General features: G+C 37.0%; 2 protein-coding genes across 2 annotated transcripts; one reads left to right on the forward strand and one right to left on the reverse strand.

Annotated features, from left to right (window-relative positions):
• Positions 1-1876: 1876 nt before the first annotated feature.
• On the reverse strand, positions 1877-12375 carry LOC117334991 (heat shock 70 kDa protein 12A-like). Its single transcript, XM_033894877.1, has 4 exons — positions 11884-12375; positions 5755-5973; positions 4964-5123; positions 1877-4170 (listed from the first exon to the last, which is right to left on the reverse strand). Exons 1-4 carry the CDS (start codon positions 12277-12279, stop codon positions 3152-3154), a joined length of 1794 nt encoding a protein of 597 aa, XP_033750768.1. The 5' UTR covers positions 12280-12375; the 3' UTR covers positions 1877-3151.
• A 2495-nt stretch (positions 12376-14870) lies between these two features.
• Positions 14871-26942, forward strand: LOC117334992 (28S ribosomal protein S27, mitochondrial-like). The gene is made up of 10 exons (XM_033894878.1): positions 14871-14958; positions 16642-16734; positions 17691-17761; positions 18468-18532; positions 18884-18998; positions 21177-21255; positions 22882-23057; positions 23556-23801; positions 24653-24802; positions 25549-26942. Exons 1-10 carry the CDS (start codon positions 14892-14894, stop codon positions 25954-25956), a joined length of 1470 nt encoding a protein of 489 aa, XP_033750769.1. The 5' UTR covers positions 14871-14891; the 3' UTR covers positions 25957-26942.
• Positions 26943-27296: the final 354 nt, after the last annotated feature.

The raw sequence follows: 27296 nt of genomic DNA on the forward strand, positions 1-27296 counted from the left end.
GACGTGCAGTAGATTGAAGAATTTCTGAGATATCATCAAGGAAGTTTCAATGACTATGATATCTTATTTTTCAAAATTGGTATAAATTAAGGATTTTGCACAAGTTATAGCAACTTATAGAGCCATCTCCTTTCGTATATGTATATGTGTGTGTGTGCAGTTGATTACATAGACAATTAGTTTCAAATTTAACAACGGGAAGAACGGAAGTCAATGACACATATTCAAAATATGTATATAAAGTTAATTTTCAAAATCTTCTGCTTGATTTAATGAAAGACTGTACATTGTAATTTACACCCAAAGCCTGGTTTTAATTTCCAAAGAGAAACATATTTAAGCTTATTTTTAGATTTGATATGATAATACTGTATAAATATATAATTAAAGTTTCCGCGTGTTGCTCTTCTTTCTGAAAGTGATTATACTTCCGATTCTATATATAAAGTAATTATTCTGATTCGATATATAGATTCTTTTTTTGGCATAAGATATATAAGATGGCAATCCAGTAATTAGTCTTTCTGCTTCACGCTGATCCCGATAAACTTTTTTTCTAATCCGATTGCGAGCATCCATGTATAAAAGTCAAGATCTTCATCAGTATCATCTGAATTTGATATGAAAATAACCAGGGATGGTATCATCAACAAATGAGCTATATCATTTATATAAATAGGAAAAAGAAGAGGCTCGAGACTGGAGCCCTGTGGACCTCCAGTCCCAATGATAAACCATCAACATCAGATGACGAGATATGTCTGAAATACCATGATGATTTTAACGTTCCAAATATACCTTTATGCCAGACTCTGTCAAAGGTTTTAGAAAAGTCAGGGTAACAGTCAAGCGTGTTTCTTTTTTTCTAGGTCTGAACAAATCTTGTGGTATATGTCTATTATCTGATTTAACTTATTCCCTGACTAAATTCCATGATACATTAGTTAACTTATTCCCTGACTAAATTCATGATATATGTTAACCGTTTCTCTGACTAAATTCAACGATACATTAGTTAACTTATTCCCTGACTAAATTCATGATATATGTTAACCGTTTCTCTGACTAAATTCAACGATACATTAGTTAACTTATTCCCTGACTAAATTCATTGATACATTAGATAACCGATTCTCTGACTAAATTCCATGATACATTAGTTAACTTATTCCCTGACTAAATTCATGATATATGTTAACCGTTTCTCTGACTAAATTCAACGATACATTAGTTAACTTATTCCCTGACTAAATTCATTGATACATTAGATAACCGATTCTCTGACTAAATTCAACGATACATTAGTTAACTTATTCCCTGACTAAATTCATTGATACATTAGATAACCGATTCTCTGACTAAATTCAACGATACATTAGTTAACTTATTCCCTGACTAAATTCATTGATACATTAGATAACCGATTCTCTGACTAAATTCAACGAAACATTAGTTAACTTATTCCCTGACTAAATTCATTGATACATTAGATAACCGATTCTCTGACTAAATTCAACGATACATTAGTTAACTTATTCCCTGACTAAATTCATTGATACATTAGATAACCGATTCTCTGACTAAATTCAACGATACATTAGTTAACTTATTCCCTGACTAAATTCATTGATACATTAGATAACCGATTCTCTGACTAAATTCAACGATACATTAGTTAACTTATTCCCTGACTAAATTCATGATATATGTTAACCGTTTCTCTGACTAAATTCCATGATACATTAGGTAACTTATTCCCTGACTAAATTCATTGATACATTAGATAATCGATTCTCTGACTAAATCCCATGATAAATTATTTAACTTGAACATATTCATCTGGTTTCTTCCCAACTGAATTAGAACAAGACAATGGTGCATTTTTTATTGTACAGTTTTTATTACTTGTAAACATATGTTGGAATTAATGATTCTGTTGGACGGATGTAGACATTTTATCACAGTTATAATATACAATTGGTAAATGTGGGCACAGGGACCAAATTCCCAACCCAAATATGGACGTAGGGAAAGCTTGTATCACATGAATCACAGTCATAAAACAGTCGTGGAGGAAGGTGTGAGTCACGTGTGTCACAGAAATAAAACATATGTGTACAATCAACGCAATTCAGAACAAAAAGGTCAAGATAATACAGACGTAGAATAAATCGTTATTGTTACACAATATCAAGATATGAGGCTCTTAAAAAGTAGAAAAATACAAAGACAAGAGGTTTCGGAAGCGTATAAGCTACTTCATCGACAACACTTGCTATGTAAAATTTGACACTGATGAAATATGATAGAACGTATATATATATATATATAAAGTGGCATGTGTAAATTTGTATAAATATTGCATCCAAGTATAAAATTAAAGAAACCTGAAATAGCTTTTTTCTATATAATTGTAAAAAAAAATATATTTATTTACCTGCCAACGACAAACTTTACAAAATGAACAGCAAGCGTTGAAATGTCTAGCTGTGGATAAGCACGCATCATATTTGTCCATAAAAGCTTTGTCATTTATAACCACTTTCAATACCATAACTAGAGAGTTCAATGCATTCTACCAATTACGGCACCCTTTGTTGTTTTATGAAGATCATTTAAAATTTAATATAAAATATTCCGGGCGATGGGCAGTTATTTGGACGGCTTTGTTTTACGGGGTTATAAAATCCACCTGGGTCACATGAGGACGGACGAAGGAGATACCAAAGAGGAAAACAAATCATACAGAGGAAAGAAAAAAAGAGATAAACAAGGGCGAGGAGAAAAACACATTATTTTTGGTCTATCTTTATAACCCCTAAATTTGGATGGAGACGGGCAATAATTCTCTCGATTCTTCACTTTTAAGTGGCCTCCCATAGCTATATGTCGCGGGATATATCGGGTCTAAGGCCATCAGTGTCCTCTTGGCAAAAGACATCTGAGCAACAATTCGCCACAATCCATTCGCCTACAACATGTAAGAAGGATATATCCTCGCTTCTGTACGATTTCTTTGACGTTTATAACCTCACACTTGTGACTTCATAATGGCCACGGGATGGATGTCAATTACAATCAGCATAATTTTCATTGCCACGTAAATAAAATAATGTAAGTGATAATACTTGAGAATGCATGTTATATTCCCTCACTGCAGAAAGTCATGTCTGGATTTATATTCGTGTCCAGTGACGTCGTTTTTCACGATAACATTGAACTCAGTCTGCCCGAAGAACATGTTAACAGAGTAGTGGACCTCCAGCGGCCATCCGTCTGCCGGTGGCTCCACCTGGATGCGGCCGAGCTCCACACAGGTCGCCTCCGTTGTGTACTTGGGACAAGCTGTCTTGGAGGCGAACACCGGAACGTCCATTATGAGGTACTTACGATCTTCATCTCGGTGTGTGGAAGAGTACGTTCGCTTGCGTTTCTCTGCAACTCCCATGGCTTCTCCTTCATTCACAAGGACACTGAACACATTCACACAGGACGGTTCTCCGTCTATCACCACCTTGTACTCCGGCGGATGATACCCTTCTCGGAAGTCCTCGAAGACGTCAATTCCATAGGTGTATCGACAAACTCTTGAACTGATGACCAAAGGCTCGAACCCAAACAGCACGGCGCCGTACATTACAGCCACTTCCGCCTGCAGCGGAACTACCACGCGTTTTTCAGGGAAAGCGTCCATGATGACATGGCTAACATACCCGGATGTAGCAAACCCACCGACCAATAAAATCAAGTCAACCTTACTCACTTCCGCTAGAATCGACTGTATGTGGGCCACGATATCCTCTGAAGATGGACGGAAGAAGTTTTTGAATTCATCGTTTTCTATGCTCAGTTTATTGTAGGATTGGATGTCGGCTACCTGTAGGTTACTCTCCGCGATCAGACGCTGAGGAATCTCTATCCTGATGTTATAGTTAGTTTCAAATTTGAGTTTTCTTTTTTGTGTTTCAAAATCCATGGATAACTTCATCCATTCACTGGCTCGTTCGATTCGGAATTGCTCAATGAACTCTTTGCCAAACTTCCTAACGACAAAGCCGTAAAACGTATCGTCGACAGAGGTACCACCCCAGGGTCCGCCAGACGCTTGTCGAATCTCCACAAGTCGGCCGTCTTCGGCTACCTCGTGTACAGTCGTGTCAACAGTTCCACCTAAAAGAGTCACGTGGTTGTTAGTCACAACGTGACGCGGTATTGGATACGGAACAATATTACAGACATGCTATAGAAACGTCTAAAGAAAGATCTTAACACTATTATAGCTTAATATAAACGATGACGTTATTTTAACACATATGACGTCATTAGATAATTACGTCATCAAATAGATAAAATACAATTGTTGACTTAATTTTTAAAGGGGCATTCCGTCTCATATTTTAAAGCCTTAAAATGACAAAAAGGATTAGGCACAAGTTCTTACAACAAAATAAGCCGTCTCCTAACATAAATATTTACATACATACATCATGACTGTCTTAACGTGTACATTTATTTCTAATTAGATACATTAAATTAACAAAATAATTTGTTGTAATTTGTTTGACAGCCGTTTCTCTGTACCCTTAACTACTCAAGAGTATTAACCAAGGTTAACACACACAAAAAAATACCATAATATCTATATTTGTCATTGAAAAAAATAATAATAAATGTTACAAACAGAATATAACACAGGGACTTGGCATAAATTTCTAACCCACGGTATTTATATTTATAATACACAGGTACTATAATACATCTATGGAGGGACCGCGGTGGCCGAGAGGATAAGGTGTCCCGACACACGTGGGGCAGTTGCCAGGTACACTGACCGTAGGCCGGTGGTTTTTATCCGGGTACTCCCCACCTCCAAAACCTGGCACGTCCTTAAATGACCCTGGCTGTTATAATAGGACGTTAAACAAAAAAAAACAAACAAACAAATTCTTGGAATATAACATACCTCCTAGGTCGACGATCATGTAACACCCACCAGGCCGGAAGGCATCCGTCACCCCGCGATCCTGGGAGTCTCTCAAAATGCCTTCCGGAAGGGATCGGCAGTAAACAGCGGCGGCCTCAGGCTCAAGGGCTATTTGTAAGTCTCCGGTGGGGATTCCTGCCTAAGGTCAGAAAATAGAGCTAACGCTAGCACATTTGTGATATCGATATTTTATAATAGTTAACATATTTAGCTATAGGCTAAAAAATGGTTCTTTGAGTATCCATTTTGATATGATTTTTTTTCTAATTCTCCGTTTGTACGTGTTCCTTAAAAAACCCAGAAACTTATATACTAAAGTTAGTATATAGATCTCTGAAAAAAACCGAATGACACCAACAGTAAATTCTTTCAAAAATAGACCAGATAATCATTGGGAAAATCAGGAACTTTTATATAACTATAAATGTGAAATTATATAGGAATTGGAACTGTTATCACAATTCATTGATTTTATTTATTGTAACAGGGACGTATAATATATATGTCCCTGATTGTAATAACCATATTTCTGAGTCCGGTATAGAGGATCAAAAGGTCCTGCACTGGTAATAAAATTTATCTTATCTTTTCTTATCATATGACATTTCGAGACAATAACTTTGAGGGCAAACTTTACAAAAACCGAACTGAATTATACTCTAACAAATGTTCTTTTTAGCAATCTGCTTCTCTATATCTATGTGTATAAATGTTCTTTTTAGCAATCTGCTTCTCTTTATCTATGTGTATAAGTTTCTATATTTGCTTACGTCTATTGCCGCTTCGCGCATGAACTGTTTTGCGGGTTCAGTCCATATGGCGGGTATGGTAAGAACCCAATGTATGGCGTCGTTCTTGTTCATAGGGTTTCGATTCTCGATCGTGTTGATCAACTGCTGGCGTAGATACCGGATGCTCTCGGTGAATACGGTTTTGGCGTGGAAAGGGCGCCCAGCCTCATCTGTGATCTCCAGCTTACGGCTCAGTACCTAGATATACAGGCAATTTTCGTCAAAAAACTAAATATTTTATTGGTGTGTAAGCGATGGTTTTATCGGTTATGAAGTCAATACAAAGACCATACATTCTGACAGGAAAAAACTCAACTCTTCAATAACAATAATAATATTTATTGAAAAGGAGCGCATAATCGCCGACAGCTATGCACCACGGGGACTTGGGAATTATAGTTACAGTCTTCATGTATTAGACCTCCCCTAATGGGTAAAGCACATTTCTAGTCCCCAAAAACGTCTGAAAATGTGATATACACACTAGGGGAGGTCCAAATACATGTAGACTGCAACTAATTCTCAAGTCCCTGTGATACACACTAGGGAAGGTCCAGATACACGTAGACTGTAACTAGTTCTCAAGTCCCTGTGATACACACTAGGGCAGGTCCAAATACATGTAGACTGCAACTAATTCTCAAGTCCCTGTGATACACACTAGGGGAGGTCCAAATACACACGTATCCTGTAACTAATTCTCAAGTCCCTGTGATACACACTAGGGGTGGTCCAAATACATATGGACTGTAACTAATTCTCAAGTCCCTGTGACACACTTGGAGAGGTCCAGATACACGTAGACTGTAACTAGTTCTCAAGTCCCTGTGATACACACTAGGGGTGGTCCAAATACATATGGACTGTAACTAATTCTCAAGTCCCTGTGACACACTAGGAGAGGTCCAAATACACGTAGACTGTAACTAATTCTCAAGTCCCTGTGATACACACTAGGAGAGGTCCAAATACATGTAGACTGTAACTAATTCTCAGGTCCCTGTGGTACACACTAGGGGAGGTCCAAATACACACGTAGACTGTAACTAATTCTCAAGTCCCTGTGATACACACTAGGAGAGGTCCAAATACATGTAGACTGTAACTAATTCTCAAGTCCCTGTGATACACACTAGGAGAGGTCCAGATACATGTAGACTGTAACTAATTCTCAAGTCCCTGTGATACACACTAGGGGAGGTCCAAATACACACGTAGACTGTAACTAATTCTCAAGTCCCTGTGATACACACTAGGGGAGGTCCAAATACATGTAGACTGTAACTAATTCTCAAGTCCCTGTGATACACACTAGGGGAGGTCCAAATACATGTAGACTGTAACTAATTCTCAAGTCCCTGTGATACACACTAGGAGAGGTCCAAATAATGTAGACTGTAGCTAATTCTCAAGTCCCTGTGACACACTAGGGGAGGTCCAAATACACGTAGACTGTAACTAATTCTCAAGTCCATGTGATACACACTAGGGAAGGTCCAAATACACACGTATACTGTAACTAATTCTCAAGTCCCTATGATACACACTAGGAGAGGTCCAAATACATCTAGACAGTAACTAATTCTCAGGTCCCTGTGGTACACACTAGGGGAAGTCCAAATACACGTAGACTGTAACTAATTCTCAAGTCCCTGTGATACACACTAGGGAAGGTCCAAATACACACGTATACTGTAACTAATTCTCAAGTCCCTGTGATACACACTAGGGGAGGTCCAAATACATGTAGACTGTAACTAATTCTCAAGCCACTGTGACACACACTAGGAAAGGTCCAAATACATGTAGACTGTAACTAATTCTCAGGTCCCTGTGGTACACACTAGGGCAGGTCCAAATACATGTAGACTGTAACTAATTCTCAAGTCCCTGTGATACACACTAGGAGAGGTCCAAATACATGTAGACAGTAACTAATTCTCAGGTCCCTGTGGTACACACTAGGGGAAGTCCAAATACACGTAGACTGTAACTAATTCTCAAGTCCATGTGATACACACTAGGGAAGGTCCAAATACATGTAGACTGTAACTAATTCTCAAGTCCCTGTGATACACAATAGGGGAGGTCCAGATACATGTAGACTGTAACTAATTCTCAAGTCCCTGTGATACACACTAGGGGAGGTCCAAATACATGTAGACTGTAACTAATTCTCAAGTCCCTGTGGTACACACTAGGGAAAGGTCCAAATACATGTAGACTGTAACTAATTCTCAAGTCCCTGTGATACACAATCGGGGAGGTCCAGATACATGTAGACTGTAACTAATTCTCAAGTCCCTGTGGTACACACTAGGGGAAGTCCAAATACACGTAGACTGTAACTAATTCTCAAGTCCCTATGATACACACTAGGAGAGGTCCAAATACATGTAGACTGTAACTAATTCTCAAGTCCCTGTGATACACAATCGGGGAGGTCCAGATACATGTAGACTGTAACTAATTCTCAAGTCCATGTGATACACACTAGGGGAGGTCCAAATACATGTAGGCTGTAACTAATTCTCAAGTCCCTGTGGTACACACTAGGGGAGATCCAAATACATGTAGGCTGTAACTAATTCTCAAGTCCATGTGATACACAATCGGGGAGGTCCAGATACATGTAGACTGTAACTAATTCTCAAGTCCCTGTGGTACACACTAGGGGAGATCCAAATACATGTAGACTGTAACTAATTCTCAAGTCCCTATGATACACACTAGGAGAGGTCCAAATACATGTAGAGTGTAACTAATTCTCAAGTCCCTGTGATACACACTAGGGAAGGTCCAAATACACACGTATACTGTAACTAATTCTCAAGTCCATGTGATACACACTAGGGAAGGTCCAAATACACACGTATACTGTAACTAATTCTCAAGTCCCTGTGATACACACTAGGAGTGGTCCAAATACATGTAGACTGTAACTAATTATCAAGTCCCTGTGACACACACTAGGAAAGGTCCAAATACATGTAGACTGTCACTAATTCTCAAGTCCCTGTGATACACAATCGGGGAGGTCCAGATACATGTAGACTGTAACTAATCCTCAAGTCCCTGTGATACACACTAGGGGAGGTCCAAATACATGTAGACAGTAACTAATTCTCAGGTCCCTGTGGTACACACTAGGAGAAGTCCAAATACACGTAGACTGTAACTAATTCTCAAGTCCCTGTGATACACACTAGGGGTGGTCCAGATACACATAGACTGTAACTTATTCTCAAGTCCATGTGATACACACTAGGGGAGGTCCAAATACATGTAGACTGTAACTAATTCTCAAGTCCCTGTGATACACACTGGGGGAGGTCCAAATACACGTAGACTGTAACTAATTCTCAAGTCCCTATGATACACACTAGGAGAGGTCCAAATACATGTAGAGTGTAACTAATTCTCAAGTCCCTATGATACACACTAGGAGAGGTCCAAATACATCTAGACAGTAACTAATTCTCAGGTCCCTGTGGTACACACTAGGGGAAGTCCAAATACACGTAGACTGTAACTAATTCTCAAGTCCCTGTGATGCACACTAGGGAAGGTCCAAATACATGTAGACTGTAACTAATTCTCACGTCCCTATGATACACACTAGGAGAGGTCCAAATACATCTAGACAGTAACTAATTCTCAGGTCCCTGTGGTACACACTAGGGGAAGTCCAAATACACGTAGACTGTTACTAATTCTCAAGTCCCTGTGATGCACACTAGGGAAGGTCCAAATACATGTAGACTGTAACTAATTCTCAAGTCCCTGTGACACACACTAGGAGAGGTCCAGATACATGTAAACTGTAACTAATCCTCAAGTCCCTGTGATACACACTAGGGCAGGTCCAAATACATGTAGACTGTAACTAATTCTCAAGTCCCTGTGATACACACTAGGGCAGGTCCAAATACATGTAGACTGTAACTAATTCTCAAGTCCCTGTGATACACACTAGGGCAGGTCCAAATACATGTAGACTGTAACTAATTCTCAAGTCCCTGTGATACACACTAGGGGAGGTCCAAATACATGTAGACTGTAACTAATTCTCAAGTCCCTATGATACACACTAGGGAAGGTCCAAATACACACGTATACTGTAACTAATTCTCAAGTCCATGTGATACACACTAGGAGAGGTCCAAATACATGTAGACTGTAACTAATTCTCAAGTCCCTGTGACACACTAGGGGAGGTCCAGATACACATAGACTGTAACTAATTCTCAAGTCCCTGTGATACACACTAGGAGAGGTCCAAATACATGTAGACTGTAACTAATTCTCAAGTCCCTGTGATACACACTAGGGAAGGTCCAAATACACACGTATACTGTAACTAATTCTCAAGTCCATGTGATACACACTAGGGAAGGTCCAAATACATGTAGACTGTAACTAATTCTCAAGTCCCTGTGATACACACTAGGGAGAGGTCCAAATACATGTAGACTGTAACTAATTCTCAAGTCCATGTGATACACACTAGGAGAGGTCCAGATACATGTAGACTGTAACTAATTCTCAGGTCCCTGTGATACACACTAGGGAAGGTCCAAATACATGTAGACTGTAACTAATTCTCAAGTCCCTGTGATACACACTAGGGAAGGTCCAAATACATGTAGACTGTAACTAATTCTCAAGTCCCTGTGATCACACACTAGGGAAGGTCCAAATACATGTAGACTGTAACTAATTCTCAGGTCCCTGTGATACACACTAGGGAAGGTCCAAATACACACGTATACTGTAACTAATTCTCAAGTCCATGTGATACACACTAGGGGAGGTCCAAATACATGTAGACTGTAACTAATTCTCAAGTCCCTGTGATACACACTAGGGGAGGTCCAGATACACACGTATACTGTAACTAATTCTCAAGTCCCTATGATACACACTAGGAGAGGTCCAGATACACGTAGACTGTAACTAATTCTCAAGTCCATGTGATACACACTAGGGGAGGTCCAAATACATGTAGACTGTAACTAATTCTCAAGTCCATGTGATACACACTGGGGGAGGTCCAAATACATGTAGACTGTAACTAATTCTCAAGTCCCTATGATACACACTAGGAGAGGTCCAAATACGTATACATGTAGAGTGTAACTAATTCTCAAGTCCCTGTGATACACACTAGGGGAGGTTTAGATACACACGTAGACTGCAACTAATTCTCAAGTCCCTGTGATACACACTTGGGGTGGTCCAGATACACACGTAGACTGTAACTAATTCTCAAGTCCCGGTGATATGTACAATGTCATCATCTCACACAACTCACTTTTCTGATATTCAATCAAATCTCATTCTATACAAATTTTATAAGTTGTAAATTTCCACTCAATCACGTAAATGAATAGTATATAGATTTATATATATTAAATCAAAAACGAAAATCACGTACCCAAGTACGCGCGCTACTCGACCACGACGCCACCTATCAGAAAATATGACACTGAAGGGAAAATAATTATCGGCTAATTCGGTTCCATCAACCACCGATAATTCTATATTCTGGGGTGATAATGGCGTACATTTCCGGATCTTTAATGTTTCCGTGTAATAATTGAGTTCACATCGCTGATCACGAGTACTTTAACCCCCTACCGGCATAGCCCTTCAATCAGTACCTACATGTATAGCTCGTAAATTGTAACGTTACATGTAGGTAATCGTAGGTAGCGATTTAAATCTACTGACATGCTGAAATACACTTAAATACACCGTACATTACTTGGGTCCAGTTTTTGCTGTTGACAATCGCTTTCTGTCATTTTCCAAGGTCATCAGTATACAGCGATCTTTCTTTGTGAGAATCTGATTCGAATAATAACTTAATTAGGACTATGTTATAGGAGAGTAAAAAAGCCACGGCCAGATCTTCCTAGTGTTTTAGCTACCTGGATTGAAATCTGATAAAAATGACACCCCGATGTTCATTATAAGCACATACTGGGTCCAAATACATGTAGACTGTCACAAATTATCGGGTCCCTGTGGTACATATATAATATACACACGGCCTACGTATCGAATAGTGTTTAATTTTTCCAATCATTCCTCTTTAATAATTACCATTCTGTCGTGTAGTTTCATTTTGAATCTCCTAAAGCAGTGCCAATCTTTCTGTAATTTTTCCTGTATCAAGTCCGCGTATTTCTCCTCGGCTTCATACCCGAATGAGTGAAAGTTCATCCCAGAGTCAAACAGGGCGGTGGTGGGGGCCTTGGCCGACAGAAGCGCCCCTGTGTTGGGGGACCACCTGTTAGAGAAGATCTCCCGCGCCCCTGCTGACTTCTCAAACTCGCTCCTGAACGTATAAGCGTATCCCGAATACGTCGTACCGAAATCTATCGCGGCGACTATGGCTTTGTCTGTCCCCGAGGGGGAGCGGCGACGAGTCTGTGATACACCCACCCGCGGGACTTGGGTAGGTTGTTGGTTCTCCTCAGTCACTCTCCTGTCTTCCATCTTACCTGAACGTTACAAATCGATACTTGGGGATTCCATACAGGTGTTGGCGTCTATCGGTGCACAGTTTAAATGTGGTCGATTCATGGCATGTCGTAGTATGAACAAGGAAGTTGTGTATATTGGGTATGAGGTATCAGATTACCGTGTACGACACATACAGTACAATACATATATATACCCCAGTGTTTATTTATAACACACATATAGTATGTAATAAACATATCTTCCTGCATATCTCATTAACTAGTCGCGGTAACCCCCATGTATCTATTTTATGTTTTATACAATTCGAAATATTCAATTTGTTACATGCGTCTATAAATGTCATACACTTGAATGAACTATTTGTTATACTACGATAAAAGAGGATATATAAGCAACGACCAGACCGGGGCTCGAACCCAGAGCCCCACTCAATTTCCGCTCTTCTCAGAAGAGAAGCTTTCTAAGAAGAGCCCCGCTCGATTTGCACTCTTCTCAGAAGAGAAGCTTTATCGAGTAAACCGGGAAAATATAACCCAAAATAAACAAATTTTCAAGTTTTCTCAAACACTTTGACACAGACACGTGCATATATGTGTCATAAATCCTTCTCTAGTAAAACTCGTCACTCGCACACTTAAAACTTGGTCGTCGCCACATCTTGGAAGATGAATCTTCCAGCTTCGAGACGGAAGAAGTAGAAAATCTTCCAGAAGCAGAAGAGCTACAAATAGAGTGACCGGAAGATATATTCTAGAAGGAGAAGAGTGCAAATCGAGTGGGGCTCGGGACCTCCGAACTCTAGACGGACTGCTAGACTATGATGAGCTGCCTGTCCATCCGCATTCAGTCAAAGGTCCATTGCATTATTGAGAGAGAACTCCTACACTTTCGTAAGAAGATTTCAAAAGTTAAGAAGTCGGCTTGTAATGCAATGGTATATTTTGAATAAGGTAGATATCCTTTATATTATGTAAGGAAATTTAAAATGGTAAAACTAATACATTTTAAAAATTGAATTGTATTTTGAAGACTGGGTGCTTTGACGAGAATATTATGGTATTGCGTTGTCCGTCCGGACTTTCGTTTGTCCGGCAATCTGCTCCTACATTTTTCGACCGATCTCTTTCGGACTTAGTACATGTATACATCATTTCAATATTCATTTTTTGTACGGCAATATACTATACATTTTCCACCCGATCTCTTTGAAGCTTGGGATATATTATGATCCTGGTATGAAGTTGTGTCCCTTGAAAAGAATTTCAATCCCACTTTTTTTCGTTAGTTATTGCCCTTTGTTTATTTTAGTATTCAATCCTTGTTTGGGGATCTCTTCCTATATTTTTTGGCTGATTTCTTTGAAACTTGCTAGGCTTTATACTCGTAATATGTTTTTGTGTTTTTCCGAAAATGAATTCCAGAAAATGATTCAATTATTTTGAACAAATTATAAATTGTCCTTTGTTTATTTCATTATTTGATTTTTGTCCAGTGATCTCCTTTTTTGACCGATCTCTTTGAAACTTAGAAGGCACTATGATCCTGATACAAAGTTGTGTCCCCTTGAAAATAATTCCAATTCCGCGGTTTTTACAAAAATTGCTGCCAATAATTTATTTGATTATTCTTGTTATCATTATTATAATTTTTATTTTATCCGGAGTTCTCCTCCTTGAATCTCCTCCTTCAGTTTTCAATCAATTTCTTTGTTAAACGATTTTTGTAAAAAAAAAAAAAAAAAAAAAAAATCCACTTTGTTTATTTCGGTATTAAATTTCGTCCTATATTTCTGTGAAACATTAATGCATTAGAGTCATGATATATACTGGAAGTTATGTGGGTTTTTTTCCCGAAAAAAAAGTTCTTTACTTGCAAGAGTTATTTAAATCAATTTCTGGTATTGGAGATGTTGAAGACTGGTTTTCTGGTCAGAAAATTATATACAGACTTTGTAGTGAAAAGTGAGATTGATAGCATACCAGACCGCTATGGTAATGCAGATCTTATTCTAATGCAAGATAGTATTTAACAATATATGACATCCGACGGACGTATATTAATTATTCCCCCTGACATTCGATTGGAGTGGTGGCGGTGCATGGCGGCGGCAGTAGTGGTAGTGATGATGATGATTTAATTGAAAACTGAATTATATGTTATATGAGCACGAGTGTTAGGTTATATTTACCATATAACTTGAGATAAACGCTTAATATATATATATATATATATATATATATATATATATATATATATAAATTGCCGACATGACCAGCAGTTTTAATATTTATTACATATTACCTTAGGTTGATTTTTTTTAAAGATTTTGGCTATTTAAGCTAAAAGAATGCGATAAATGTATTTTTGTACAGTAGAGATAATGGGCAGTTACACTCATCACCGATTCGATTTCAAATTGATCACTTAATATAGCTAGATCCGGGAAATTACAGAATATCCTTCTGGCAACTGGATACATATTCACATAGAATTGTTATTGAGAAATCACAAGAGTTTTTAAACAGAACTCGACGCCGACGCTGCGGATAAAAGCAAAATGATCCGGGTTGGTTCTTAGTTAGTACAAATTAAAAGCGCCTGACGGACTTTGATCACAATCAAGCATGGCTGCCTTGTGGAGGTCAATCCGGCACACTCGACGATATCGGGGAACGTTTTGCAAATATTTAGGTATATAGACAGTTTAAGTATGCATCTGTGTAATACTCGTTTCACTAACTTAATAAGAGCCTGATTTATGTTTGTTTTCGTGTTGTAACAAAGTTATAAGTAACTGGTTGCAGTAGATAAATCTTCTGCGATACGTCTCCAGTTTTGACGAATGGGAAATTTTGTTTGTTTTATTTAACTTTTCAAAGCTAGATGAATAGATATATTGCATTACATATGAACATTAACGTAGCCACGTTTCCATTTAATCGATATTGTTATCTTATGTTATTTGTAACGCGTAAAGCGAGGGTCTACACGTATTTATCAAAAACTGAAGGTAGGTGTTATGTCACGCCCAATTTGATTGTATTTGCACCAAAATCTTTCCGACATCGAACGGTGTCGGGAAATCACTCGTTTTCATATAAGAGTGCACTGTGGCCCTTCACTAGAAAATTAACTCCAAACTAGTAGCAGTAGTAGGTGTTATGTCACGCCCAATTTGATTGTATTTGCACCAAAATCTTTCCGACATCGAACGGTGTCGGGAAATCACTCGTTTTCATATAAGAGTGCACTGTGGCCCTTCACTAGAAAATTAACTCCAAACTAGTAGCAGTAGGTGTTATGTCACGCCCAATTTGATTGTATTTGCACCAAAATCTTTCCGACATCGAACGGTGTCGGGAAATCACTCGTTTTCATATAAGAGTGCACTGTGGCCCTTCACTAGAAAATTAACTCCAAACTAGTAGCAGTAGTTTTGTGCCCCCCCCCCCCCCCCCCCCCCCCCCCCCCCCCATGATTTGTAATAAAACAAGGTTCTTACATGTATTAGCTACTCCTATAACATAAGAAGCTGCTGGTCGGCTCTTATTCTATCGGATATTATTTTGCCGACTGCGACGTTACACGGCGCCTGTCAAAAGTATCTCGCCATGTAAAACCTCTAACATTGTTGGAGTAATGTATTAGCATAGGTAGCAGTGTACAGTAAAAATGCCATATTCTGAAAAATATGGCACATGTTTTAGATATGTAAACATTGCCAGTTAACCTTACATATAACCTCTAATAAAGTATATATATTTGAAATCTGTACAACATTTGCAATTTTAATAGAGCTCTGAAGGATAAGTAAACTGATATTTTCTGTGATTTTTAGAGCTGTGAATACCATGGTAACAGCTTAAAAAATTCTCAAAAATTGCAAAATATTATGATATTTGACCCAAAATGGCACAATTCTCTACACAATTTTTTTTCTGAAACCTATTTAAAATTAAATATCTCTATCCCAAAGACAGAATTAATCTTGTTTGGACATATGTTGTAAATTAAGTTTTTCCGCTATCTTACCTTTTCTGTGGGCTTCCATTTTGCGCTGTAGGCAAAACTAAATTTCCTGTGTTAACACACGTTCGGAAAATCTGGATATTTAAAATCTGGAACCAATTTATTGATTTTTGTTTTAATAAATGTGAAGCCTGTATGTACTACTTCATACTGAATATACCAATTATAGTGTACATTTATTTTTTCATTTTTTATGCATATCATGATACAGGAGTTATTTGCTTAACAAAAAAATTGCCCATGGCCAGGCTGTCTTACTGTGGTGTGCTACCATACTTCTGTACTTTGGGTTTGTTGTAATATTTTTCCATTTTAGTTCTCAATTTTCTAACTTTTTTCTTTCAGAATTCCGACGCTGCTTATTGTCTGACAATTATCGATGTCAAGAAGAATGGCAAAAATATCTCAATTCTCCCACTCTGACACAAGTAGAATTTGGTAAGACAACTCATTATTTTATCATTTTAAAATTCCAACTGTTAAACTTTTAAGTTGGTGCTCTGCATTTGCTGAATTGCAATTCAATAATAGTTTTTTTTAGATACCAGTATTATACATTTAAGAAAGAGTATTGAAGGCTTTTTACTTATTAGCCTGCCATCCCCAGATGAGGGTTGTTAAAATCACATTGTGTCTAGATCTGTGGTCATTCATTCAACTGTCATCAGTCTATAAAGAATTCTTGTTATCAATATTTCTAGAAATGTACTGGATGAATCTTCCTCAGGTTTCATATGTAGGTTCTCTTTGGTCTGTAGTTGTGTCCTTTTGATTTTAGGACTGATCAGGAAAAACAAAATGGCTGACAGAAGGCCATCTTGTATTTTGACAATGAAAGTTTGTTATCACCTTTTCTTGAGAATTATTGGAATTATATTTTTGAAACTTGATGTATAGGTTCTCATTGATCCCTAGAATCGTGTACCTGTTAATTTTTGAGTCCTACCAGGAAAAAATTGCAGACAGGGCCCATTATGGATTTTGACAGTTGACATTTATTATTGCTATTTTGAGGAGGACTGGATATTTCTCAAACTTTAAATGTAGGTTCCCCGTGGAGCCAATTTAAATTTGAGTCAGATCAAGAGAACAGTATAGCCGCCATGTTTGCTTTTGAAAGTGGGAATTTGTTATTGATATATCTTTTAGTTCTTCTTGGATCTTCTTACACACCAAGTAGATTAAACTTGTAACTGATTGAGAGAAAGAGATGAAAAAAGGGAAAAGTAGAGAAAATATCTTTCATAGGACTTATAAAGATAATTCAATGGTGGGTGCCAATATCCCTCTCGGAACGCTTGTTTTGTTTTTTTGATTCCAGATACATGTATTATTTAGTTTTGATATATACAATTAATATTTTACTTTATAAATAGTTTTCATACTTATTGCAGGATACCTGTCTTATCAAATGTATACAAAATTTGATAATCAGGGCTTCAGCAGTCTGATAGACATGGATATTGTAAGTATTAAAGATAATGATGCTTTCTGTATTGTATATATGATTTTCCATTCCTTTTTTATTACCAGAAAAAATAATACATAGTACTGTATATATAGGCCCCAAAAAATAATTACTTGGTTCTCAGGCTTTGAAATAATAAAAAAAAAACTTATCATATATATTTTTCCTGTTGAATAAAAAATTGCATTATTCTTCGGGAGAAAAATGTGTAGAAAATAGCATCACCAACAAACCTTTCTCCTGTAATATCCATTATGCTATTTAACCATGAAATTAGAGCACATGTTCATTAATGTAAGACAAAGAATCATGATAAATCCTTGTTTCCCTAATTTTGAATGAGTTTATATGAAAAAGGATGTTTGGTTTGAGAAATTTAAAAACAAATCATGCCCTCATCTGTTTTTTTCACCAGTTTAGTGATAAAAAGGAATTCCCTCTAGAAAAATTGGCCTGAGAACCAAATAATTCATTTTATTTACCCTTATCCAGTATATAAATGTAGCTACTGTTATTTTGTAAAGTGACAAAAGTCCTTTATCAGTCATTTAACAAACTTTGAATTTGATATCATTGACATAAAATAGTATAAAATCATGTATATTCAAACATTACCTACTTCAAAATTATGTTTTAATTATTAGCTGTAGATATAGTAATGTATATATTTAATATTGCCTATTGTTATCATTTTTACTTTCAGCTTGCCAATAAAATACAGACAATGCATGAACAGGACCACGAATACATGCAGAGAATAATTAAAATGTAGGTTTTGGTATATCTGCGGTTTATACAGCTGTTTACGATATAAAATTTATACAAGGTCGTTTTTTCCTCCAAATTCAAGGGAGTTATTTCAGAGGGAAATTCCCAGTTTTTGGTAGAGAAAAGACTAACAGAATCTAACATGAGTCGTGAACAGGGATATCTCAACCCTAGTGTAAGAGTTTGGTAAGCATGAGGCTTGCCAACATTAACAGCATATATAAAGTGGCCTGGTACAATATTTGAAAAAAAGTCTTTTTTCTGTCTTATACCAATGTTTGTAATGATAAGTCTGGACACAGGTCATATCCTACTAGAAACTATATACCAAAGTTCCCAATTTTTGTTCAGGTTTCGGAGAAGCAAAGATGCATTTCCTGTACGTGATTCCATTGTACATGGTATTATAAGGAACTACCTAGAAAAAGGAATGGACAAAGAAATCCTAGAAATGATACAAGATCGGGTAAGTACACATCTCTGGCAACTGTGTAGATTTAGAATTTAGGAGAAAGACATCCCAATTTAGGGTACCAACTTTTTTTACGCCTGTCAAATTTGACAGGAGTATTATGGTATGGCATCATAAGTGTGGCATTAAGTTTTGTCTGCCCGGTGTTCTACTACATTTTTTGACGGAACTCTTTGAAACATGGTTAATATTATAACCATGATATGAAATTGTGTTTGTGTGAATAGACCATTTTTACGCAAGTTATTCCCCTTTGTTATTTGAGTGCATTTGTATTTAATTTTTTGTCCAGAGATCTCCTACATTTTCTTTCGATTTCTTTGAAACTTGGTAAGCTTTGTTGTCACATTATTTTGCATTTTGTATTCCCCGAAAAAGAATTTTGATTCAAGTATTTTTGCAGAAGTTATTGCCCTTTGTTTATTTCCAGTACTCAAATCTTATCTGGAGATCTTTTTCAACTGATTTGAAACTTGGTAGGCTTTATAATCATTTAGTCAATTGATTACTTGTTTTACTGAAATGGTTAGAAAATTGAACATTGATGTTGAAGTAACAGCTCGCCACTCTTAAAGGTGATGTAAATCTTATTTTGATGTGATGTAAGATAGTTCAAACATTATATGGCATTTGACGGGTATATATATTTTTCTGCCACACACTCTCTCATTTATGAACAATGCTTGTGGTTTCCCAGCTAGTATTTTTTTTTTTATAATTTTGAGAAGTTGTTGTACATTTGCACTTATTGATTTTTTTAACATTGCCTGGAGATCGTCAGGCTGTAAACTAATCTGTACGAAACTTGGTAGGTTTTGTCAATGTGACAGCAAAGCTTTAATTGAATAATTCTTCATTGTTACATTTCTGTATATATTTTGATATTCTATTTGAATTAGGCATGGAACAACCATATATTTCAATTTGCACTGCTTTGCCTCTATATAACCTTACCAAACAAACATTTGAAGTTATCAGATCATAATTCTCAAATAATTCCCATTGCGCATGTGGGTTAATGTTGCGTTCCATTTCGTTGCTCATTAGTGTATTCATATAAAATATACATTGTTGTACATTGTTGCAACTTGTACATTCAGATGACGTCACATTGTGTAGAGATCCCGCGTTGTGTCTGCACTGCCTGACACGAAAGCTTCATTCTGTGTTTTTTAGTGTTTTTGTTAGTTTTCTTTGATTTCAATTGATCAGGTATGGTAAAACAGCCTCAATCAATATGAGTTGTGAATGTAGTTTTAAGAAACAACGGCATGTTGCGCAAAAGACTTCAACTTTCACTTTGTCAGTGCATTCGTGATCGCGGCTTAGATCGGCTGTCATGGCAACGACGAGGACGGTGGTTTTACCACAGTGTCGAATCTACAAACTTGTTTGTACAACCGAAAACTTGTAACTATACATTATTTCTTTGGAAATCACCTGTAAATAATTAATTAGATTAATTACGATCCATTGCATTCGTCTATCAACGTTTGTTCGTTTCTATATGCCGATTTCGATACTTAAAACATTTAAGAGTTCCAATATTGAAGCGTGAACATTAACACTTGCTCAATAAATCGTCCTAGAGCACCCTACTACCCAAAATTAATACTTATGAAACATACATAACGCCGTTATGTAACTGTACGGGAATAAATAGAAGAATGTACAGCACTTTTCCGCGGTTTCTTAGTACGATGAACAAGTGTATCACGTTTGTTTGTACGGCAAAATACGTTAGTTGGGTGCTCTGGCCATATTTACAGACCAAGTGTTAATGTAGTCCTTCGTGCCGGTCACGTGACCACGCGACAACACGAGGACCGACGAAAACATCCCGATTAGGACGGTGGACACCTAACATTAAAATCCGATCAAGGAAACAAACAGAACTGACGGGGAAATTGTTAAATAATGCATTTATTTAAAAACATAACTATTTTAGTTCTTTTCAATTATATATGCAACATTAACCCACATGCGTGGTGTAGTGATGTGAAGAATAATGTTCATGACATTGACCTTAATGACATTGTTTTGTCTTACGCACGTTATTCAATGAATTAAAGGACTATTACTTAGCAGTTTAATGATTAACTTTTGCTCCATCCAGTAGAATTTGTCAATACTTGTACTGTATATATATAAATTTCTGATTTTCTGTTGCAGAAAACATTTGGTTTATTTCCCGACTCTTACACTGCCAATTTACTGATGGACCACTTCATCAAGCTGGAACAGTTCCCTGGTTAGTTCTGATAGATTGTTCTTTGGGAACAGTTCCCTCATTAATTTTAATTGATCGTTCTTTTGGAACAGTTCCCTCGTTTATTTAAATTGATCTTTCTTTGGGAACAGTTCCCTCGTTAGTTTTGATTGGTTGTTCTTTGGTAACAGTTCCCTTGTTTATTTTAATTGATTGTTCTTTTGGAACAGTTCCCTCGTTAATTTTAATTGATCGTTCTTTTGGAACAGTTCCTTCATTTATTTTAATTGATTGTTCTTTTGGAACAGTTCCCTTGTTAATTTTAATTGATTGTTCTTTTGGAACAGTTCCCTTGTTAATTTTAATTGATTGTTCTTTGGGAAGAGTTCCCTCGTTAATTTTAATTGATTGTTCTTTGGGAACAGTTCCCTGGTTAATTTTAATTGGTCGTTCTTTTGGAACAGTTCCCTCATTTATTTTAATTGATTGTTCTTTGGGAACAGTTCTCTCATTAATTGTAATTGATCGTTCTTTTGGAAGAGTTCCCTCGTTAATTTTAATTGATCGTTCTTTGGGAACAGTTCCCTTGTTTATTTTGATTTATTGTTCTTTGGGAAAGGTTCCCAGGTTAATTTTGATTGATTCTTTGGGAACAGTTCCCTCATTGATTTTAATTGACCGTTTATTGGGAACAGTTCCCTCGTTTATTTTTTATTGTTTGTTCTTTTGGAAAGGTTCCCTCGTTAATTTTGATTGATCGTTCTCTCATTATTTTCATGCCACATGCCTAAGGATACGTACTGTTATCTCTCATACATGTTAATGTAAACTTTATTTATTACATTTTTACCAGTGAAATATCAAAAATTATTCATCTATAAAAGGGATATTTTTCACTAGTGAAAAACTAGTGAAAAATATCATATTTTTCATAGTGAAAAATATCACTTTTGCTGATTTGACCAATCAAATCAATGATTAGAAAATACCAAAATAATTGACCAATCAGAAAGCCCGACATATATGTCAGCACCTGGACAGGGGGGACTACTATAAAAGTATGCAAACTTTCGCTGTAGGCCTAGTTAGCATACGGGGTAGGTTTTTCGTTGATAAAAAATGTAATAAACAGAATATCTAACAGTGTCTTCAGTAATACCAAATAAATTTCACGAGTGGGGCTAATATTTTGATATTTTTCACGAGTGAAAAATATCAAAATACATGTATTAGCCACACGAGTGAAATATATTTGGTATTACTGAAGACACTGTTAGATATCCTCTATTTGTTTTACAACGATTGTGATACATGTAATATCAATTTACATTAACCAATGTTGTTGGCCTGGATAGAAGTGTGTGAGAGGTCTTTCCGTTGGAGGGAACCAGAGTACCTGGAGAAAAAAAGACATGGTCAGGCCACAGGTGCCGGACTCGTTTTATAAAATAATAACATGTAAGAGTACATATCTCATTTATGTGTTATTATTTTATAAAACGAGTCCGGCACCTGTGGTCAGGCAAGGACCTTTACCTCCACATTTTCACACCTGCTCAGGGAATCAAACCACGGCCACCTAGGTGAAAAACAAGTGTCTTACCGCCTGAGTAGCTGATTCACGTATGTTAAGGGAGAATATTGTCAAATGTTGTTTATCCTTTCCAGAGGCTGCCAAGGTGGCGTATGAATTGATGTTCCAGGAAGACTTCAGTGGTCGGATAAACTTCCTGTTAGCCTTGTACACGTGCACAAAACACTTGACTCACACTGCGACCATGGACGCCCACTCGAAGGAAGAGGAGGACGTTCAGGAGGAAGAGGATGAAGACGATGATGATGATGTAATACTTTTATTTAATTTTTGTTTGTAATGGCAGGATCACAGCTTTATCTTGCTTTAATATATTAGAAACATTAAAGGGGTGCTCCATTGAATCCTATTGATTTTAGATTTGATATCGTTGGTATTCTGAAGCTGATCACGTGCATAGTGACCTTGACCTTGACAAAAACAAACCTGAAATTCAAACATGATCTGTAGCTACTCATACTGAAGTTAAATACCAACTTTCACCAAAATACCTTAAAGCATGGCTGAGAAAAATTTGGAAAACTGAGTGGACGGACTGACAAACTGTTGGGGAGGAAACCTGTTGTCCCCCAGTTTTACCGATGGGGACTTACAGAAAATAAGATTAGTTTTAGAGTAACAGTACTGATGAGTTACATATGGAACCTTTTTTAAAGGAATATTTTAAAAATGTGACTCCTTTTAACAGATGATGAATCAAGTTAGTGTTCTAGTTAGGTGTGACCACAGTATTTTTTTTGATTGACAGAACGTCGAGTGGGTAGCCAAGAAAGTCGTCCAAGCCCCACATTATGATGACCACTTTGACATCCAATGTGAACAGTACAAACTGGGGAAGACTATGTACATGCTTGGCTGTGTCCAAGGGGACAACCTCCTGGGACGGTCAGTAAAGCTAACAGGCCTGGCCCTCTATGACAAGTTCGCTAGGGCCTTGAGTCTACTGAAACAGTGGAAGGAGACGGGGGAGAAGGAGGTAGTCATGAAAGAAGCGGTAAGAACAAAAACATATTTTAAACAAACAACATTGTTTTTCCGTTTCATGTCATACAGATACCTTGTCTTGCATGTATAATCAAAATTTTAAGAAAATGTGGATTTTGCATCCATAAAATTTTAACGATGTATCACTTTACCCTGTTTTGGATTCCAGGTCATGTCAAAATTACGGGAAACGAGAAAGATGATACGACTGTTAAACCTACATTAAAATGGCATAAGACCACCAAGTTCTGATTTTATACCATCGGTATCAAACATGATTAAACTGAAGTGGCAAGACCATTGGTCGCAAACTGTAGAAAACTGAACGATGTTCAACATAAACTTTAAAGTAAATAATTGAGAGGAAGTTGTCTTCTCACGTTTCCACATTGGCGATAAGTGCATCACCCAGGGGTCGCGATGGCCAAGTGGTTAAGGTGTCCCGACACTTTATCACTAGCCCTCCACCTCTGGGTTGCGAGCTCGAAACCTACGTGGGACAGTTGCCAGGTACTGACCGTAGGCCGGTGGTTTTCCTCCAGGTACTCCCGCTTTCCTCCACCTCCAAAACCTGGCACGTCCTTAAATGACCCTAGCTGTTAATAGGACGTTAAACAAAAACAATCCAATCCAATACATCACCCACAGTTTTATTTTACGAAAGGAAGATCCTCCTTTTTCACGCATGTTATCAATCTTTTATTGTCAAGCATTTTACGATCGAATGCTCCGATTTCAAAGAGACTCACGAGACCTTTTTTTACATTAAGTCTATGAAATGTGTGTTTGATTCAATTTCTACATCGTTTATATTTTCTGATTTACATGCAGTTGAACTATAACGTATAATGTGTTAACTAGGTCGACAGATTGGGAGAACTACTGAACGAAACTGCTACTAGAGACCCAGATGCTCCGGAGAAGGAATACGCGATGCGGACATTGAAGGATGATATACTTAAACATAACCTAACACCTGAGGAAAAAGAAAAATACACAAAGGAACTACAAGTAATTCACTTGTTTTGTATGCTGATTGATAGAGTTTGAAAATATTGGCAAATTTATTCTGTCTGGCAATAAGAAGTTAAAAAAAAGTTTTATATACAGTAAAACCCCACTTTCTCAAACCTGTATTTTGATTGATAGATTTAAAAAAATATATTAGCAAATTGATTCTGCCTGACATCAAGAAGTTAAAAATAAGTTTTTTTCACAGTAAAACCCCACTTACTCGAACCCGCATTACTCAAATAGCCCTATTTGTCAAACTGGTCCTGACCATGTCCTTATATATTCCTTGTAAATTAATCTCGGATAACTCCAACCACTATTTGTTTAATACCTGCATTCCTCGAACTATTCTCTTATTTATCCCCCTTCCTTCATATTCATAATCCTTCTTGTTTGTCGAACAGGTACCACAGCCGACCATATTTACCTGTGTAACACTTAGCTGTGTCGAACCCCAGGGTACTGTGGTCGATCTCATGCATGTTTTGATACAGGTGTCGGAGTCCACAGACAGCATATAACCACCGGATTATTGGTGTCATAATTACACACTTACGCTACCTAGCTTTTACTGTATACATTAAATTTCATACGCAATAGATCCAGGAGATATGAAAGTTTTTCTTTGGAAGTATGTGTATTACACGTTACAGGACTCGTTCAGATGTAAATATACCGGTTTATGCTGATGTTATAACATAATTTACAGTAATTTTGATTTAATTTACTCTTTCTTGATTTAGGTACTGTCTGCAGAACTTGAAAGCAACGGTCAGTTATCCTCTCACTCTCTGATTACTGAAGTAGAGACATTTGTGACAGGACAGCTGAAAAACTCGGAGAAAGCAGACATGGACAGCTATGTAAAACATTTAAACCTATGGGAGAAAGAACGACAGGAGATGTTCGATCAACAGGTAGAGGATTATCTACGTAATGAGAAGATTGAAGAAATCGCGCAGAAACTTGCAGAACTCCAGGAAAAGGAGGAGACACTTAGATTCTTTGAAAACAAACAGCAAATCAAGAGGGCATATATAAAAGCTCCATGGGAGAAAGAGGAAGAAAGGGAAATGACTTTGGATGAGCTGGAGGAGAAAGAAAGAAACAAAAAGAACAGAAAGAGTGTTTTATATAAAAGGCGTCGTTGATACTGACTATTGTGTGCATATTACAATGTGTGATTTAAGAGAGTCAGTGATTATTCTTAAATATGTCATAAATGATGAAAAAGTTGGGATCCGGATTAACTCTGGACACATCACCAAGGTAAAGATGTCTGAGGCCAGTTTCATTGATATTCCTTAGCTTAAAATTTTCCATAGGAAAGCGTTAAAGTATTATATCCCCCCTTAAATTCTATAATGATTTCTAATGGTAAATTTTCGGCTAAGAAATTCCGGAAGTTAAGTGGCGATGGTAAAACCGGGGCTGCGTAGAGTATAACTTGGCTTCATTTTAATGTTCTGTTTCACAGCACAAGCCTTATAGACTGATTGACGCACTCTTTCCCTCATCAAAAAACAAATACTAGAATCAGATGTTGATGGTAAATTCCAAAAAACAGAGAGAGAAAAGTAACATAACATTGTATTTCATTTGTGAAATATTATAACTAATTAAACACCATATGTTTTGAAACATCAGCTGACAAGTTTCTGAATATGTTGGACTTTATTTATTTTGATGAACTTCATGATTTAGAAATTGATTCATCAGGAGTTCTACAGAACTGAAATCGGCATACCAGGCGACCTACAATTCAGAAGAATTGAAGGTCGCCTGGTATGCCGATTTCAGTTCTGTAGAACTTTTTCTGAATTGAAGGTCGCCTGGTATGCCGATTTCAGTTCTGTAGAACTTCTCAGCACTTGAGTGTGTCATGGACAGATATTAATATCCGGGATGAGATCCGTAACTTTTCTAACCTGGTAGTTGAGATTTGTCAACGTCAGTGGCCGTGTATGAATCGTCACTCTGTCACATCAGTAGTACCAGTGTATATTGCTGTGTGGGTAAATAAGGTGTACATGACATATGGATACTGTTATTAGTCTGGGTCAGCCGCATCACATTTAATTACAAAACATATATAATATATAAATAAAATGTCCGACAGGATGAAGTTCACATCTGATCTCATATTGTTTTTATTTTAAGAGCAGAACTGATGGTTATAAACAAACAAGAGATCTCGGAGTGATCTTGGCGCCCACCATTAAATTTTCTTTATTGATTCATTGTAAGACTGGTCTTTTGTCTACTTCGTATTTAATATATGACAGTGGCGTAGGAAGTCGTCAAAAAGTGGGGGGGGGGGGCAAAATTTTTTTTAACCTTAAATTTTACGCACTAAACAAATTGTATGCCATCTCCGCAAAATTAGCCAATAATTATCATTTCAACATCCCATGATAATTTTGATAATTTATGTAGTACAAAATATGTTATTTACGCAAATCAGGATATATTATTTATGGCAAAACACGAA

This window comes from Pecten maximus, chromosome 9 (genome assembly GCF_902652985.1).
Source record: "Pecten maximus chromosome 9, xPecMax1.1, whole genome shotgun sequence".
Lineage (NCBI taxonomy): Eukaryota > Metazoa > Mollusca > Bivalvia > Pectinida > Pectinidae > Pecten > Pecten maximus.

Excerpts from the sequence above, each read along its gene's own strand:
- LOC117334991 (XM_033894877.1), bottom strand. The coding sequence starts at position 12,279 with ATGGAAGACAGGAGAGTGACTGAGGAGAACCAACAACCTACCCAAGTC. Across the intron at positions 5,974-11,883 it reads TGAAACTACACGACAGAATG|GTACTGAGCCGTAAGCTGGA; the intron begins GTAATTATTAAA and ends CTGTATATCTAG. Across the intron at positions 5,124-5,754 it reads TGCGCGAAGCGGCAATAGAC|GCAGGAATCCCCACCGGAGA; the intron begins GTAAGCAAATAT and ends TTCTGACCTTAG.
- LOC117334992 (XM_033894878.1), top strand. The coding sequence starts at position 14,892 with ATGGCTGCCTTGTGGAGGTCAATCCGGCACACTCGACGATATCGGGGA. Across the intron at positions 23,058-23,555 it reads ATGAAGACGATGATGATGAT|AACGTCGAGTGGGTAGCCAA; the intron begins GTAATACTTTTA and ends TTTGATTGACAG. Across the intron at positions 24,803-25,548 it reads AATACACAAAGGAACTACAA|GTACTGTCTGCAGAACTTGA; the intron begins GTAATTCACTTG and ends TTCTTGATTTAG.